The sequence below is a fragment of the Plectropomus leopardus genome, chromosome 3 (genome assembly GCF_008729295.1).
Source record: "Plectropomus leopardus isolate mb chromosome 3, YSFRI_Pleo_2.0, whole genome shotgun sequence".
NCBI classification, from domain to species: Eukaryota; Metazoa; Chordata; class Actinopteri; order Perciformes; family Serranidae; genus Plectropomus; species Plectropomus leopardus.
This window is the reverse complement of record NC_056465.1, coordinates 3,705,160-3,723,468: the sequence shown is the minus strand read 5'-3', so window position 1 is coordinate 3,723,468 and position 18,309 is coordinate 3,705,160. Positions and strand designations below refer to the sequence as shown.

Here is an 18,309-nt window from a genome sequence, read left to right as displayed (position 1 = left end):
ACCTTTTTATCTCCCTCTACAATTCCCTTTGTGCTTCTTTAAAAGACAAGGACATGGAATCAATTTCAATGATACTTGTAAAGTGCTTGTAAATATAGTCTAAATGTCTTGGGACAAGGAAATACCTGCAGAAAATGAATTGCTTGAGGCAGAAGAAGTATTTTGTCCTCCAGTCTTTTGTCCTGAACTCTATTCTTCTGCACTAATGGTCCACCTTGGTTTTTGGTGGAAAAACTTTGTTTTGAAGGCAGAGTCATTAAGGATCTAACTGACTATGAACTTAACACGTTCCATTTAAAGCAACTGGGGATTCAGGTAAGGTAGGTAAAAGTGGCTAAGAAACACTGAAGAAACATATCCATTGCATGCATTGATTGACCAGGTGTGTGGAGATGAGAAAGTCTGCAGGATAAGAACTTTCCTCTCAAGCTTTTGTCATTCCTCACGCAACTATTTCTGTTGCTTTTTATGTGCAAGGCTAGTGACAACATCACAAATTCATTCAAGGAGAGCCTGCCTGAAGGGTATGACGTTATCTCCATTGGTACAATTCACTGGGCCTCTCAATGACAGCAGGCTGTTTGCCCCACCTTCAAATGCAGCTAATTGGAACACGCCTGCCTTTGGACATGTTTGGGGGACACTTCAAACTTGTTTGTTTGAGGGCTGTATATTTATGTCTTAAAAAGGACATGACCTTGGCAATTCCAGAACACCATCTTGATGTGTTTCTTCAGGAAATAATAAGTCCTTCAGCACAGTGGGGAATGAAAAAATAATGTAGACTTGCCCTAATAAAAGGGAATTATTTAATAAATCAATTGCACGCCTGTAACAAATAAGTACAAGCCCCAGAACCTGACAGATAAAACAGGTCATTGCCTTCCGAGGCACTTCTTATTTGGTGCCTCTATTCTGTGGATGACATTCTTCTAAAACTCTAAAAAATGATTCATATGAGTGTTTTCTAATCTGCCACTGAGAAGTTAAGGTTAAGTTAAGGTAACCAGAACTACAAAACAAAATGTTTTCAATCTAGACATCCATACATTCAAACCTTTTCACGTCTAATGTGTATGCCCAGCAGTGTGCCACAGGGACCAGCAAAGGAGTGTGCCAGTGCTATCCGTCATTCACTGGGTTGATCATTCCCAGCCTGGCCTTGCCAAGGCAGGGGGAGCCAACTCGTATGCAATGTCACGCTTAAAAAATTAGCTACACAGAGAACACTGCCCAACAAAGCCAGGGGATCTTTGGGAGACAAGAGGAGAGAGAGAAAAAGAGAGAGAGATGCCTTCTGTAGCCACCTGTCACCCTGAACCCTTCCAACCAAGCTGAGTCCAAAACCGCACTTGACAAATGAGTACAGGGATGGAGAATATAGGCACAGTCCCTGAGCTACAACACTAACAATGCACATACACCACTCCACAGAGAGCAAGGATGTGTGTATGTGCGTGTGTGCGTGTGTGTGTGTGGCAGACAGAAAGAGAAAAGGAGAGAGAGAGCGACACAATGGGAGAAACAGAGAAAGACCGAGGCATGATGGTGGGAAAAGAAAATGACCTAAGAAAAGAAAACAGCGCAGTGCATTACTTAATTAATTCAAAATCATATTTTCTAATCTGCTCTTTTTATGATTTCAGGTAAGTAAAACCTCTTACTCTGTAACTGCACATTAGATGCATCTAGCAGCTAATGTATAACACTTCTCATGATCTCACAGACTAGGGGTGTTTCTAGAAATGTGTTATGGTGCTGTCAGACTAGAATTGGCTCAGTAAAATTTACTTGGAAAACAGCATGGCCTGAATGGACCTCCTAAACCAACGTAGGGCAGTAAAAGTTCATCAGATGACTCAAAAATATAATTGAATACATAAAAAATACCACAGTTGGTTATATAATTAAATGGAATTTTTTAAAAAAGATAAAGCTTTATATTTCCTCTTAACCTCCAGCCAGTTGGTATAAAAAAAGCTTATATTTTTTGTCTTTTATCTCAAATTAGTTAATAAAAAAAATTAAAACCCAATTAATTTTTCTCAAATAGGATGAGAATTTAGAATCATTATTTGTGGGTGAAAGTTAAATGATATGAAGCACTGAAACAGTGAAAAATCTTTTTTTCCCCGAACACAGGAAGTTAATTCAGCTCCCCCTCCTCCTCGCTGAGTGAGTGGAGAGCAATTTTGCTCTTTTTCTCCACGGAGAGCAGTGTGGTGTCAGTGTTTTTGTTCATTGATCCTAGTGGGATTTTGCTGTTAATGACCCACAGTTTTCAGAAACAACATTCATGCTGCATTTGGCTCTGTTGTACCTGGTTGTTACTTGTTATTTGCACCAGTTTCTCCAAAATAATAATCAAGTTGTTTGTCATCTTGGTGTACAAAAACTGGAACTAACTGGAACTTGTTGACAGACAACAATTTTTAAAAAGGGCTTGTAGTCAAACAAAGAAAATGTTGGTTGACAGACATTCTACCTACTCTTTAACAAATCGATTTGTTGATAGGGAAAAAAATCTCCATGTTATCTCTAGATGAACTAAACCACCACAGTGTAATGAATGCACCTGGTAGCTTTGTGTATCCACCAAAGCAATTTTGGCTAGACAGCAGCATGTGAGGCCAGTCCTATGAACGAGAAACTCCGTGAGTGAGGGACTGACTGATGAAGTTGCAGCATTGGTCAGTGTGACTGATGGTCTGACGTTCCTGTTTACCTATCAGCCGTCATTCTTTCGAATGGACAGGAGAGGACACGGTGGACAGGCTGACAGACATAAGTATAAGCAGGCATTTGGGGATAATTGTGCACTTTATCAGTTTTTCTCAAGTTTTATTGTTATGATTTTAATGAAATATGCCATCAGTTTATTCAATAATAGTAAAGAAGTTCCTGAAGGAAAAAGGTTGGGAACCACTGTACACAGTCCAGCCAAATACTAGGTTTTAACCTGGTCTTGTTTTTTTTCCTCTCACAGGGCTACACTTCCCTAAGGCAAGTAAACTCTGTGCTAAGGCAAGTGAAATGCCTCAAGTGAAAATAAATGTGATCTTTAATGTAATATTATCTAAAAAATAGACTGCGTACTGAAATGCTTTGTTCACCTGAGCTGCTAGCACGAGTCGGTCTCACCACTAATTGCTGAACACACTTATACATATTTTATACATTGTTTATATTCTTATTCTTCTTATTTATGCACATATTGCATTGTACATTGTCACATCATACACATCTGCTCTATTTCTAACTTTACATACTAGTTTAATACATTGTACTGAAGTATAACAGGTAAAGTTTTATATTTTTACACACTTTATACACTCGATACATTTTTAAAAAAGTGCTGAGCAAAAACAGCTGGCGGTTTTCAGCTGGGAAAAGGAAATTGTTCGTCCAATCAGAACTTCGTTGGACCAGAGCATATTGACCACCAGACCAGAATAATACAGCTTTAATTTTTAAGCAAGAGGGAAAAAAAACAACTTGACAATCTATTGGAAAAATTATTATTGGCATGATAGTTGTGATTCCAAGAAATCTAAAGTAAGTACCAAAATGCAGTTAATCATTGATCTATATGTATTTTGTATTGCCTGTTTTCTTTCTGTCTTACATAAATCTTCATAGTTCCAAGTACTAGAAAATCATCATACATGTATGACCAAAGTACAGTAACTAAACCCACACACACTGTAGAATTGTCCCTGATAAGTAGAGAGACTGACTGCCATGTCACAGATATACACACAAACCACAAAAGAGGTCACACAGGCCCTCTGCCTTGCTTTACCCCCTCCCAATGTGAATATTTAACACGGGAAATAACATCTCTGCCTCCTCCCATTTGCCCTTCATCATAACATGTTGTGTCAGTGTACCCTTGGCCTTGTGTTTTTATGTAACTGTCATTCTGCACCGCTCTCTCTCTCCTAGTCCTTTTACAAGCTGCACAAATAACATCTGGCACTTTGCCTGATCTCCAAGGATGTGACGATTAAGGCCAAACCATGACCCTATCTCTCCTCTGCCCACCATGGCTGCAACCTTTCTAACAGACAAACTTTTTTTTTCTCAGCTTTTACACATCTATGTCAATAAACCCACTTAATGATGAAAATGACAATGTATTTATTCCAAAACTGGCAGTATACAGTATCTGGCTGATATAACAGAGTATGTTATTATTTTAGCCTATTTACTAGGGATCTACAGATTATCAGCCTAGTCGATTATTGGGGCCATTATTTTGCCAATTATTTGTATTGCTGTTTTATTTTAATGATCACTGATAACATTAACAAATCAGTGTAAACAAAGTGGCAATATGGGAGGCTCTTTTACTTTGTAAAACCTCAGGGAGTTATTATTATTTTTTTTGTTCATTTTTGAATTTAAGTTTTCACTTGACTTTATACAAAAAAGTTAGTAGGAACTTGCTGTATATGATGCTGAAAGCTTGGATTTAACATTTGCATTTAAAGACATTTAAACAAAGTTTTGCATTGGATTTTGTTATATTCAAAATTCTTAATTTTGACAGAAATATTTTCATTTGTATTGTAAATGCAAATCAGTTCCAAATACTGGTTATCTTTCTCATAACTATTAATATCGGCATCGGTACTGGCCCTGAAAAAACAATATCGGTCTACTCCTTCTTAAAACAAAGACCCTCACACAGTCACAGCCACAGTCCACTCACATGAGTGTTTGAAGTTATTTGGCCTTTCTAGACTCTTCTAGGTACAGACCCTCCCACTCCTGAATTGTTGCAACCATGAAGACAACTGACTTGCTTATCATTCCTAAAATGATGCTTGATGTGGCTCAAGCTTGGTTACATCATGTCATTCCCAGCATGGCTTCACCCAACATCAGCCTAAGCAGATATCTCATAAATCAGAGAAACTGCTTCCACCTGAGCCAAGTCTTTCAAGTCAGCGTCGCTGTCCATGGTGCTGAAAAAGTTGCTGAATGAATATAGCATAGCTGAAGTGCAACACAGACTGGCCTTGACACCAAGTGGCATTTTATTTGATGGTGTCATTTGACCTCAGTGGCACACTTCTGCGGGAACATACAGACATAAAAAAAGTTCTCAGGAAGCCAGGAAGTCTAATTCTTCAGAATTACTGTTATAAAACTGCTGCTTTTATGGATGGTTGAGATGTGAAAAATGGGAATTAAGACAAAACTGCAAAAATACTAGGCATAATGGAACAGTTATGGAATAATTAAATTGGGTTTGCTTATTATTTGGAACAATCAGCACTTCCAGATTCCTGAATTTTATGTTAAACACATAAGAAAGCAAGTGTAGTTTGACTAATTTTTCTATTACTTGGGGTATATTTTACCCTCAAGGACAAAATGAGAACTAATTTTAGAATTTCAGATATTTCAAGAGAAGCACTTTTTTTTTTTTTTTTAAACTAGTGCCATTGCTATGTCATTGAGAACATTTTTCAAAAGGGCTTCCGACAAAAACCATAAAGTGTCTAACAAAAGTGAAAAGGAACTACATTTGGGGAAAACTGCTCTTGGTATAACAGAGTGTGTCAGTGAGAAAAACAAGCACTTTTGAAGGACGAAACTCTGCCATATGCAATTGCCCCACAGGATTACATTAAAACTGTTGACGATGCGCCGCGGCTCCTGGCTCAGCTGATCTTCTGGAGCAAATCCGAGACCCATGGTGTACGAATCATTCGCACATCCTAACATGTAAACATAGGGCCCAGGTTGAAAAATACCCCCTCTTATTCTGATATGGCTTCATATGGACCACAAATATCTCCGCCTCCACTCAAGCAAAATCACCAACTCCATCACTGAGAGCATCCAGAGCAGACATGCCTGTGACTATATTGACTGCATTGCCAACAAGGTACAAGAGCATTGTGGAGATGTGAGAGACATTTATACATACATGCCTCACTTCCTTGGGCTGATTGATGGGACTCATTTCTATAATGGCACTGTCTGTGAATGTTGACAGATACATTAGTCAAAACAGACATCTTGAAATATCATCATCGGGGTCTGATCACAGACACTGTTGTGAGTAGGATTGGAACAAAGCATGACTATGTTTTTGGGAACACTAGGATCCAGAGGCATTGACAAGAGAACCCTCACCACTGGTATGTCCTAAGGGACCCACTCTGATCATCACCCTGATGGCAGACCAGTGCAGTGGTTGCACTATATGCGCCAAGAGGCTGTATGTTTTAGCACTGCTGGAACGCATACAGGTATCCTGACTTTCAGCAGTTTGGAACCACCAAGCAGATGTAGGAAGCTACATAGGATGGAGTTTTGGGTCATTTTAAGATGGATTTTAGAAGAGATGGCAAATTCAAAAGTTTAGATTATTTCAAACAATTGTTTTGAAATGTTTTGAAAGTGATTATGATAGGGCAGTCCAATCACTAATTCTGTCGTTTTTTTTAAAAAAGGCTCTGACCCAAAAAACAAAAGCTGCAAAGCTATTACTGATGCAGTTGCACTGCATATTGCTAAAGATACGGTGTCCATATATACAGTGAAAAGGCCTGCTGTTTTATCCTTATACTGAAAACTATCCACCCCAAGTACGTTTGTATTTGCTACCAAGCCTCCCTGCCTCGTCTGTACAACCGAACATGTGAGAGGATCACAGAGAGCTGGAGGAAATGTTCTTTGACTCCATTACAACAGACCAGTGGTCCATTTATTTCAACACAACCAATAACATTATTTGTTAACATGGAACTAATGTTGAACAACATTTGCGTAATTTCAGAATTGTTCATTTTCAATACTCTACTGTTTTAACTGCAAAACTGTACAATATGCAAAACTGACTTGAAGGTCTCTACATTTTTCAGTTTTCCTTTGTCCATTTTTATTGCTAAAATCAAAAAATCTTGTTTCGAGTAATTCCTTTGTCATTTGTAGTTTATTTTTAAGAGGGAACAAAAATTAAAAATTGTAAATAGAGTTTAGTGTGAAAAAATCTGAGACTTAATTTAAAGGGCACATTACTAAGCCCTAACCCTTTGTAGTTTTTTCCCGATAGGGCAAAGTTAGGATAGCTTTGCACTGTGGTAAATGATTCGCAGCAATGTAATAAGGTATTACATTATTGGTAAAAATCATCAATCAGGACATTTCATGACAATATTGGTCAGGGTATTACATTATTGGGTTTTATTATATTTCTTAATCCAGTGAAGTGCAAATTTTATTACATTGTCAGGTGTTATCACATTTTCAGTGGATCAGTGGATTAGAAACTGCCTATACATGTTGTTATACATGTCGTTATGCAAGTGGTTACTAATGATGTATCATCACTGTCATTTAGTTTGAAAGAATAGGTTGATGCATTGTCTATCTAAAAAAGATAAAACGTGGTAGTGACCTACAGACAACAGACCCGTGCCCATGGATGTTAAAGATGGGAGAGATATGTAGCATTGCAACAGTTTGGTCACACCGTGCATGTGCGTGTTGAGTCACAAGAATGACCTGTCCTAAATGTTTTGTCTTTGTGTAGAGGTCATTGCTAAGATGAAGGAGGTGTCGGATAAAAAAATAAGAACATCAAGAGAGAAAAATGAGCTGCCAACAAGCAGCCTTTCAGCCAAGCAATCACCATTCAGCAGGGATGGGATGGACATGAAGGTCGCCTGCACGCTGGACAATAGTGTCATATGCAGCTGATACCAGGAATGCATGCACACACACACACACACACACACACACACACACTCACACACAAACACACACACACACACACACACACACACACACACACATGCACGCACAACTTATAAACCTGTTTTGGACCTACAATAGAATTATGGAAGGTGGAGAGTTTCTAGTTCAAATAACAGCCATGTTTGTGGCCACTGGATATTGACAACTTACTAGAGATATAATGGATATCTTACTGCTCAAAGGAAGCTTTTGCTTGTGTTGAATGCAGTACAGTAAGTAATATTTTCTGTTACCCTTTTGAAATACAACAGTTTCCCTCTATAAACGGGGCCAAACACAACAACTGATGTTACAACCCTGTGCGTGTGCTTCAGCTTTGTATATCAAAGCTACCCTGAGACGTTTGTGACCATGAAGCAAAGTTTTAACCAATAGGTCCCTTTGTTTTCATACAACCACAAAAGTAACACACACATATGCAGCTGACACGATACTTGTAAACATTGCAGGTTTGAAACTTTAAAACTCCAAAGATTCATGGAGAAAGAAATGAGGTAAAAACTCAAACTTGCTTTTTGCTGTTGACTTCAGTATCAGACCTTCTTTCCTTTTAAAGAAGTTGTTTTAGTTACTTTCATAAATGATCTTTCTTGAGTATATATATATGTGATAATATGTGAAAAAGTGTCTTGTGATGCTTATTGACAAAATCCCTCAACGCTAGCTAACATTTAAATGTTTGGGATATTTTACATAAATAATCATACATGTAGAAGGATACTACCAAGACTTAAACAAAAGTTAGGACTCAGGAGGACAAGTTAGTCCTAACATGTATAAACAGCATGTGCTTTGCACTCATGCACTCATGTGCCTGGACAGAACAGGTTCTACACTACATTTAAAGCACCACTAGCTTTCTCTGATTCATACAGGTCCTGTTTGTGCAAAGGCATGACTGGTCACAACATGCATATGTGTCTGCAGTCAGTTTCTACCCATCTAGCAGCATTGTAGTTAATGTGTTGGATTTATGCTCCAAAACAGTGCAGTGCCATTTTTTGCGATGGGGTTGCCCGCAGACATCAGTGTGATTCATTGCATCTGTGTGCTCATCTTATAGGTGGGAGCAATTTAAAGACTGTTTAGGGATCTCGGTATGCAGAAATATTCAAATACAATAGGCAAAAAATACATAGATATATTGCATGCTAAAAACAGCATTGTTTTTGTTCATTTCCGCATGGGAATAGCACAAAGTGATGTATGAAAAAACTGTCCGTCAGTATACATTAATGTCCTTTTAGATGCTTTTAACTCTGAGCCTATGACAGTAACACGCTGAACGTGTTTCAACCAACAGTCTTCATCAGTGTCGTGAACAATAGGCGGAAACAACCCCCTATATGCAGGAAGTGTTCTTACAAAATAAAACATATTTAATAAAAAACCCAACAATCAACACCATTTTAAAAATGTCTCGCAAGGTGGGGGTCGCAACCAGATAGACCATACATTTAATTCAAATAAATACTAAAGCAAGGTCGTATTTAAAAACCTCTGATGTGTATGTTTTTGGTCACTGCAGATTTAACAGGGTGTCACTCCACCAATAACAAAAAGATAGTTATAGAGGAATCACGCTCTGCCTTAACTCGTACAAGAAATGTATCCCTATAGGGTAAATAAATAAATTAGTATACAGTCACAGACTGAATTAAGTACAAGATATCAAGTTACAGCCTTAATGGCACCATCCAGTGGCCAAAAACATACACACATAAAAAACAATACATTTTTATATAAAGTAACATAAGAATGGTCTCTCTTAGACTCCCACTAAGACACATCAAACATCAAACTACAAAGGTTTTTTTAGGATTCACAATCCTTATGATGTGTATGCTGTTGGACATTGTACAGATAACTGGTGTACAGTGCAGATTCACAAAAACCAGAAAAACTATGAAGAATTGATGAAGCTCAACTGTACAAAGTATCCCTGTAGGGCAAATAAGGTCATATAAAGCTACAGCACACATCGAGTACAAGATGTGCTACAAGACTAGCACAAAGTAGGTAAATCTGTGAAGGAGAGACACATGGGTATCCATAAAACCTATTTCATTAAGATCTTGAGGTAGGAGTCAAGGAATCCCTGTGAAAGGCCATGCCCTTTTCCTCATCATTACCTACCCTTCTCTGCCTCTGATTGGCTAGTACTCAGTGCCTTCATTGCTTAGATTATGTTGTAAGAGTGGCGTGGCTCCTTTAGAGAGATGGCAGTGTGTGTATGTGTGATTGTATGGTGTGAGTGGTCGAACAAAAGCATGCAAGCAGGTGATACGAGTGCCAGTGAATGCATTAGAGTGTACGGAACAGAGCAGAGACACTGGTCTTCTCTGAGTAGTAAAAGTGGTCACCTTAGCAGTAAATGTGCAGTGAATCACTATCAGGTAAAACCAGAATCAGGTTTTCAGTTAATAAATGCTGCTTCCTCTCAAGACCGAGTGGAGCGCCATGTGTTGCTTTCCAGCTGCTGGATAAAGTGAAGGGAGTTAACCCCAAAGTTACTTCGGCCCTGGAGGTAAACAAATCTCTGCTGTACTCGCTGACTGTGGCCGAGGAGCTGAAGCAGGGAGGGTTAACAATTGGTTAGATTAAGGGTAAGAATATTAGGCAGCCAATCAGACACAGAGGAGGGCGGGTTCTGCTGCCTGGTTAGTGCTCTGCTAACTTAACTGTTGATAAAATAATAGAATCGTGAGACTTCTCAAGACTTTCCTAAGTGCATGGATTAACTCTGATACTGACATCAGTCATTTTGCATCAGTTGTGTGATGCTCAAAACAATTTATCCTCAATTTTAGCATGGGAATCATAGAATGAAGCCGCAGCAAAGGAGAGGCTCACTGCCTCAAGCTGCAAAGCAAGTCATGCAGGATATCACCAGCAAATCCTGTCAGTTTTCAAAATAGAACACCCTGTGCAGATTGTTTGCTTTACTAAATGAACTACAGCAATCTATGACGTATGGACGTATGCATGTGTTGACAGTGTTGTTGTTTTTACTCTCACTGCCAGAATAGGGGATTGCATTAGGGGTGGGTAATATAGCAAAAATATCATATCATTATTTTTTAAGGCAGGATGACGATCACAATTTTATTACAATTCTTTTTCATTTTGGATTTTAAGACTATTGTGCATTTTATTGAACAGTACAACCAAGCTAATTTCCCAATTTAAAAAATATAGCCTTAAAATAAAAAAAGAATGTAGAACATTTAGGCCAAAGTATCTTTTTTGTTTTATAGATTTTAATCTGTGTGTGCAATTTTGTTTTCCACTGTTTTGGTGGGAACTATATGCTTTGTCAGGTGAAATATTATTGATGTTGAATTTTTGAGGGGGACAAACTCCTCTGTGTTTTCATTTTCACCCATGACTCCCCCCTTGTGAAATAATGGGGGAGGGGACATATAATTGGTGTATCTGTGTATCTACAGGAAGGCATGAAACAGACTAGCAAATAGTGTGCTTCAGCTGAGAAAATCAAGACTAGGTTAAGACTTAGTATATGGCTGGACCCTGTACAGTGGTTCCCAGCCTTTTTCCTTCAGGGACTTATTTACTATCACTGAGTACACTGAAGACATATTTGAGGGATATTTCATATTAGATTAAGAGAAAGGTTGAAAATAAGGCAAAGTGCCTATGGCCCCAGGCCACCAAATCACTACCTCTGCCCCTGGTAATAATAATGAGAGCTCAGTGCGAGCTGCTGGATAAGACACAGAGTGATGTGCTCTAAATACTTCCATCCAAAGTCTGACTAAACCTGACAGTAACACAAAATAGTCTTCAGAAGTCTAAACTTTCCACCTCTGAATATTTGTCTGTTGGTTCATTCAGAAACTTTGGTGCTGTGAGGAGAAGCTCCGCTCTGTTTGTCTGTCTGTCTCTAACTGTGCTGCGCTGTTGGCCGATCAGCTGTTTGATCCGTGATGATGAAATGCCGCTCGGTTGTTAAATAATTAGCTGTATTCTGCAGTCAGTCCTTCACTGTATTACATTATTGTTCATCACTTCTGCTGTCGCAGTGTTCTGGCATGAGATTTGCCCGTGAGATTTGCAGCGTGAGAGCGCGAGACAGTGAAAACCTGTGTCAAACGCCAGGAGCATGAGAGTTGGCGACCATGAAATATGTTAAAATGCAGAACAATAAACGGAACGTTAGACGCAGTCACACAGCGGAGGGGAGCTGCTTTCTCTGGAGCTGTACTGGCTGATCATTAACACATCCTCCATCTGCAGCTCTGTTTAGATAGAATGGGCACTGTAGCACGATACAACGATCTCTCCGTGATGGTGGATCGTGGACACGTTCTAATTGTTCACAATCTAATATCGTCATTTTGCACACCCCTAGATTTCAGATTTTAATTACTGCATAGGGGAAAAGACAAAGGTCATAGGTCAGCTAAATAACCATAGTGCCAACACCTAAAAAGACAAAACTGTGTAACACAACCCAATATTAACTTTTTTTCTCAACTGAGCAAGGGCGCAAAAATAAAGATGGGCAAGGAAAATGATGCTAGGGTGAAATTTTTCTCAAAGCCAAGAAAGATGAAGAGCAGCAGTGGACTCTGCACACTTTAATCATCATTTACTAATATTTTGTAAATTTATACAGCTTGTTCAGGCATCCTCTCCTTGTTGTGTTCACTTTGTTTCAAGTTTTTAATGTAAAGTATGATTTTAAAAAAAATTTAAAAATTGAATGCAAGTAATTAAATTGCTGATCCCATATGCCATCGGACTGAAGCTAACCACAGCAATAAGTCATCCCAGGCATTGCATTTGTTGAGGTCTTTTTCGGTGTGAACCACCGGGTGTGGAAAAAATTCTAGGGGAAACACTGACATGATATCAATATCATCACTTTAGCTTTAGAACTCAGCCCGGTACAGCCTCTCAAAGACTGAAATGTTGGCTTGGATTGTCAGCAATTAACACATTTAAAAGAAATTAACATGTTATGCACGAACTTTAATCACATTGCAATTAACCAGGCAATGCTTACATCCCTAATAAATACATACAACTACACAGTAAAAAAAAAGTCAGATTAAAAAAGTCATGATAAACATGTAAGACTAAACCAGAAGAGAGATGTAAAATCAGCAGCTGCAGCAGAGAAAGCTGCCGGTGTGTTTGGATATGAGGTGAGTCGTAGGACAGAACGGTAGAGTTAACTGGTTATTTTATGCTTTGAGAATGAAAGAGCAGAGAAGTGGAACCTAAGCAAATTGTAGAGGACTCTGCAGTGCATGAGAGTCTCAGAATGTCATTCAGACAGGTGAGTACAACCCACTTTAATAAATGTTAACACAGCACTGCATTACAACATCACACAATAATACAGAATTATATTCATTTCTAAATAACTCAGTACCACTAAAACATTTAAAGAAACACTCTGGATCATACACACATCTAACAGACATACACTACAGACAGAGGGCTACAGGAGACTACATACATTGATGGCTCCCTGTTCACCAGGAGAAAAGCTTCTTTTGTACAAACTCGTTATCGTCGCGCCTTTACATCATTGTCACCCAAATTAAGCGGCTTCTGTCCTCTCCTCCACTCTCTGCAGTACTGAATAAAGTTCTCTTTGTCTATCTATCTGGAGAGGCTGTTAAGGAGTTGAAAATACACAGCAGTAGGCTGGGGTACTGTCCTTGCTAACAGGTTGTACATTTTGGCAGTGCAGTTCTCCTGTCAGGGCGGTAGTTGGTAACTAAGTGTAATTTCACACATATGAGGTGCCAAGGTAAGGACATATCAAAATAAAGTGTGTTCATTTAGAACTGGGCCTCCATAAAAGATAATGAAAATGTCACCGTGCCTTGTAATTTATAAATGGTGACACTGTGGCGAGAGCTGGTGCCGTCGACACTGTAAACAATCAGTGTTCCTCCTAACAGTGAGGGTTATTTTAAAAGATCCAAACTGTGAGTTTAGATTGAAATCCTGATTTGGCCACAACTTGCGTAAGCGGTGTGTATTTATCTGACTCTCACAGAAAAGTCAATGATTAAGGTAATTCTAATTTTTATGGCAACAAAAGAAAAAACGACAACTCTGATTACACAGGATGTATATTTAGCAGTGTTAAGTGTTTTTTTTTTTTTTTTTCTTATTTATGCTGCTTTTGACCTCCAGGTGCCTTGTCTATTTTCCTAACACACATTGCATTTTTTAGAAAACTGCCATGAATGTACAAAGTTGAAAGATGTGCAGCCCAGAGAAGAAAATTCTATCTCTCAGAGGGAGACTTTTTTTAATGAGATGTTCTGTAGTAGCAAACTGACAGTAAGGACAGTTGTGATTGTTTCTGCACAGCTGGCTTCATCTCCACTGAATATCAATAAATGCTATCAGGCTCTGACTGTCACAGCTTAAATCAACGCTGACCTTTTTATACTTTACTTAGCTAATCACCCTGCTAATTTCATCTGCCTCACCAGCTGAGTGACTGACAGCGGCCGGCATTGTGGTTGCCTAGCAACAGCAGAAGGACGCTACCAGTGTCTCTACAGACGTCTCAAAACAAAAGCAGGTAATTGGGAAAGCCATCATGAACCTTCCTGGAGTTAAATGGACCTGCACTTATATAGTGCCTTTTTTTTCAGCCACTCAAAGCACTTTTTACACAATGTGTCACATTCACCCATACACACACACTCACATGCTGGTGGCTGAGGCTACCATACATGTTGCCACAAGGTTCACGCACTGATGGAACAGCCATTGGAAATTTGGAGTTGAGTATCTTGCCCAAGGACACTTGGAAATGTTGACTGAAGAAGCTGGGGATCAAGCCGCCAACTTTTCGATTAGAGGACAACCCACTCTACCACCTGAGCCCCAGCCGCCCGCAGTGTTACTAGGAGATAAAGATAAACTGTTACATTATGGCTCAACAATTAAAATCAGTGATTCAGCCACAATATTAATGTTTGCATAAACTCAGTCACCATCTTCCAGAACACTGATGTTTCAGTCACTTCATGGCTCATAAGATCTGTAATACAAACTATGGATTCATTTAAGGGTATACTGTGCAGAATTTTCCTGAAAATCCTAACAATGTATAAGCTAACACAAAAGTCATCCCTCTAAATTATCTGACTAGAAGTGTGTGGCAGTGTATTTATCCGCAGAAACTCTGCCGACTGCCTGCATTTTCTTCATCAGATTTTGCCGTGGTCATGAGGTACCTGATGCAGCTTGTAGGTGAGGTCTAGACTTTATAAAATGGTAATAAGAAGCCAGACCATAAGCAACACACATCTTAGAAAAGCTAAAAAAAATGGTGGACACAGACACACAACTATAGTGAGACAAAACGCCAAATGGATAAATCTTTTACCCTAATCAAAAGGGAATGTGGTATTGCCTTTTACTTTCACGGTTACTGACAATTCCTGCATGGACATAACGACATGCAGCGTAATCCCACCGTGTGTCTGTGTTGAGATTAAAGTAGCGGCATCCCGAAACATCAACAGAGACACAGAAGGATACCTAGAACATAATATGTAGACGCAGAGGTCCACTGCAGCAATAAATGATGACTTGGAATGAGAACGTGTTGGCTGTTCTGTATGCTGCACTTTGCAGGTAACCTGGACTTGCTCCCTCATCTTCTCTTAATTTCCTGGCGTCTGTTGACTGGCCCTGAAAAACTCTGTGGAGCTCCACTCACACTGTCTCTCTCAGCCAGTGAAGCAGCATTGTTATCAGCAACCACTTTCTGTTCCTTTGTTAACTTCTGATTGACTTTATTTACAAGGAACTTTGTTTTACAAATTCTAGTTGTTTGTTTGACTCTAACATTGCTTCCGCTGAGCTGGAGTCATAACACTTGGTGTGGGTAAATCAAGCTCCTGGCAGTGTTTTTTCCACCATATTACTCTAGCAATCGAAAATGCTTCTACAATCTAGAGATCCTGTATTATCAGCATTCTTATACTCAACTTGATGAGCTGCTGAGAGACTTAAATTAGTTGAGATTGTTGAGTTGAGTCACTCGGATCTGCTATGAGGGCCTGAGATTAGAGTTAGATACTTCAGCTGTGCTAACTTTTGGATAGCTGTTCGCAAAAAACACAAACATAGCAACTTTAATGAGGTTTTAACAAAACAATTGGCAATTAAAGTTGTTTTTTTTTCGTACAGAGGGATTATTTTAGTAGGCCTAATTATACTTTTTTGTCATATCGAAATTTATAGATGACTGAGGAACCACTGAATGTTTTCCTGGTACTTTTTTTTTTTTTTTTAGCAGAATTTGGCCTCTTTCTTTTCCATTTTTATTTTGTTTTTGGTTTGTTTTGCACTTAATGGAAAAGATGTTCAATCAAAGCTGTCCTGACCCCATTGTAATAGTATTTTCAATTGAGTATAACATTGCATCAACTAGTTACTGTTACACAGTGCAATCCCACCAGGTTTGTTATCTCATTCAACCTCAAAGGCTGAAAAATTAAGCCAATGCGGAAGTGCCAAAAACTGCAGTTCATCAAACGGTCACCTGAGGCTGGCCCTGGAAATGATCCCATCCCCAAAGACCCCCGCCACCATATTAAAATGTCCAACTTCACAGCAGAGATAAACATGTTTACAGCCTGGTACATATAACTGCTTTGTTCTCTATAGCTAATTACAACATTTATGATGACTGTATTTGGGTGAAATTTTGATATAATGCAACTATTTACATTTTATTGAGGCCAAAAATGACGGGTATTTAACAGCAGGGCCAGATCCAACCCTTGCTCCTCCACAGCTACAGCCTCTCACCCAAAAATGGTTACTTCTGGCTCCAAAAAACAAGATGGCAACAGCTGCAATGCCAAACTTGAGACTTCAAAACGGCATTCCACAAACCAGCTGGTGATGCTATGGTTGCTATGTCTATTGTTCTTACTCTCTATGGCCAGTAGTCACTGGTACGAGTGTATGATGACTTGTTCTTGCACAGTGGCACATGCTGCCAATACTCTTTTCTGGCCTCTTCATACCATGTTCTCTGGGAGAATCATCATGACCTTAAATGAACTGCATTACCCAGGGTTCACTGGGGGCACAACACACCCATTCCTGTTCTTGGCTGCCGGCTTTATTTGCTTTATCATTTTATTGCTTATTATAAGGTGAGAATAATGTTGACCTGGCTCCAAAATGGCAACACTAGGAGAACACAAACAGAGTCAGAAGATGACACTACAGAGCTTTGAAATTCAAATCCTGTGTTACTAAAAGCAGACCAGAGGCAGCAAAGGGCCTGTTGATCAGGCTGGGTATTTAAAAAATTACAATACCAGTACTGCTACCAGTACCTTTGAAGTGATACTGATAACCCATAATGTAAATGGAGTATGAATTCAGTGGTGTGTATACTGTCACTCGAGAGATGGATAAGGATTTAAGAAAAGAGAGAAAGCAAGGGTTACTACGCCAAGTATGGTAAACACCCATCTTTATCCTCTTAAAACAACCAAACTGGCCACTAACGTTGCTGGACATCGACATTTCTTAAATTTAGGTTTTCACCTCTAGTGACCAGAGAAATTGAAGCTGCAGAGTGTTAGCTTCCCACTGGGGTAAGCTGTGAGACACACAGTAACTGTTAGCATCACAAAGCTTGTTATCAATGGGTTAAACAACAGAGTTGAGCCATTGTGGTGATGGCATGAGTTTGTTGGCACAGTATTGGAGGTTGGCTGCTGCTGCTCTTGCTGTGTGCGTCGTACTTGGTGGGCAGACGAACTGACTGACTGTTCACCATGAGTATAGCGGATCAAGATGGCTGAAACAGAAACTAAGCTGATCCGACAGAGAGATGGGACAGGTATGCAGGTATTGTTTGACTGGATACATTTCGATACCACTTGGTACCGAGTTGTCTTGGTCGATACCTTAAAGGTTCCAAGTACTGAAACTCAGCACTACAGTTGATGTAACTTTAGCGCTGGAAAAACCACCAACAGCTACCGCCACCTCTACTGAGGAGCCCATCTGTTCATTTCAGTAACCCAGTTCATGTTGTTCACCAGCACAGACTCATAAAATGACTCTTTGGTTGACCGACACTTACCCAATACACACATCGACAGGTGAATAAGGGAAGTACTGGCACTTATCATTTTCCACTTCAGGTACTGTTGTTACAGTGCTGATTTGGGAGACATGGCTGCCTCAGTGATACAGAGTTTGTATTGGTAGAAACGGGAGAATTATTGTGGCAATACCTTCGCGATGGTCTCATGGAACTTGAAAAGCGGATCCAGGGTCTCTGGTGACTCAGCAGAAAATTGGGCTTCTGACAGGAAACTGGTATTCTGAGGTGAAAAAAAAAGAAGAAGTAATTTTCACACTGAACACCACAAAGAATCCTTTCAATCTCCTGTTTTTTTCCCCAAGTCAGATCATTATCTTATTCAGAAACAATGCCGCACCACAGCGATTCCAAAATCCAAGCCAAACTGAAATAAAAGCTTACTCCCTTTGTCT

General features: G+C 39.3%; 1 protein-coding gene across 1 annotated transcript in view; it reads right to left on the bottom strand.

Moving 5' to 3' along the window:
- Positions 1-18,309, bottom strand: part of LOC121962737 (inactive N-acetylated-alpha-linked acidic dipeptidase-like protein 2) — a 498,032-nt gene that overhangs the window by 96,583 nt on the left and 383,140 nt on the right. Inside the window, exon 13 of the mRNA XM_042513024.1 lies at positions 18,048-18,137. Coding sequence (XP_042368958.1) covers positions 18,048-18,137 — 90 coding nt within the window. The remainder of the gene's footprint in view (positions 1-18,047; positions 18,138-18,309) is intronic.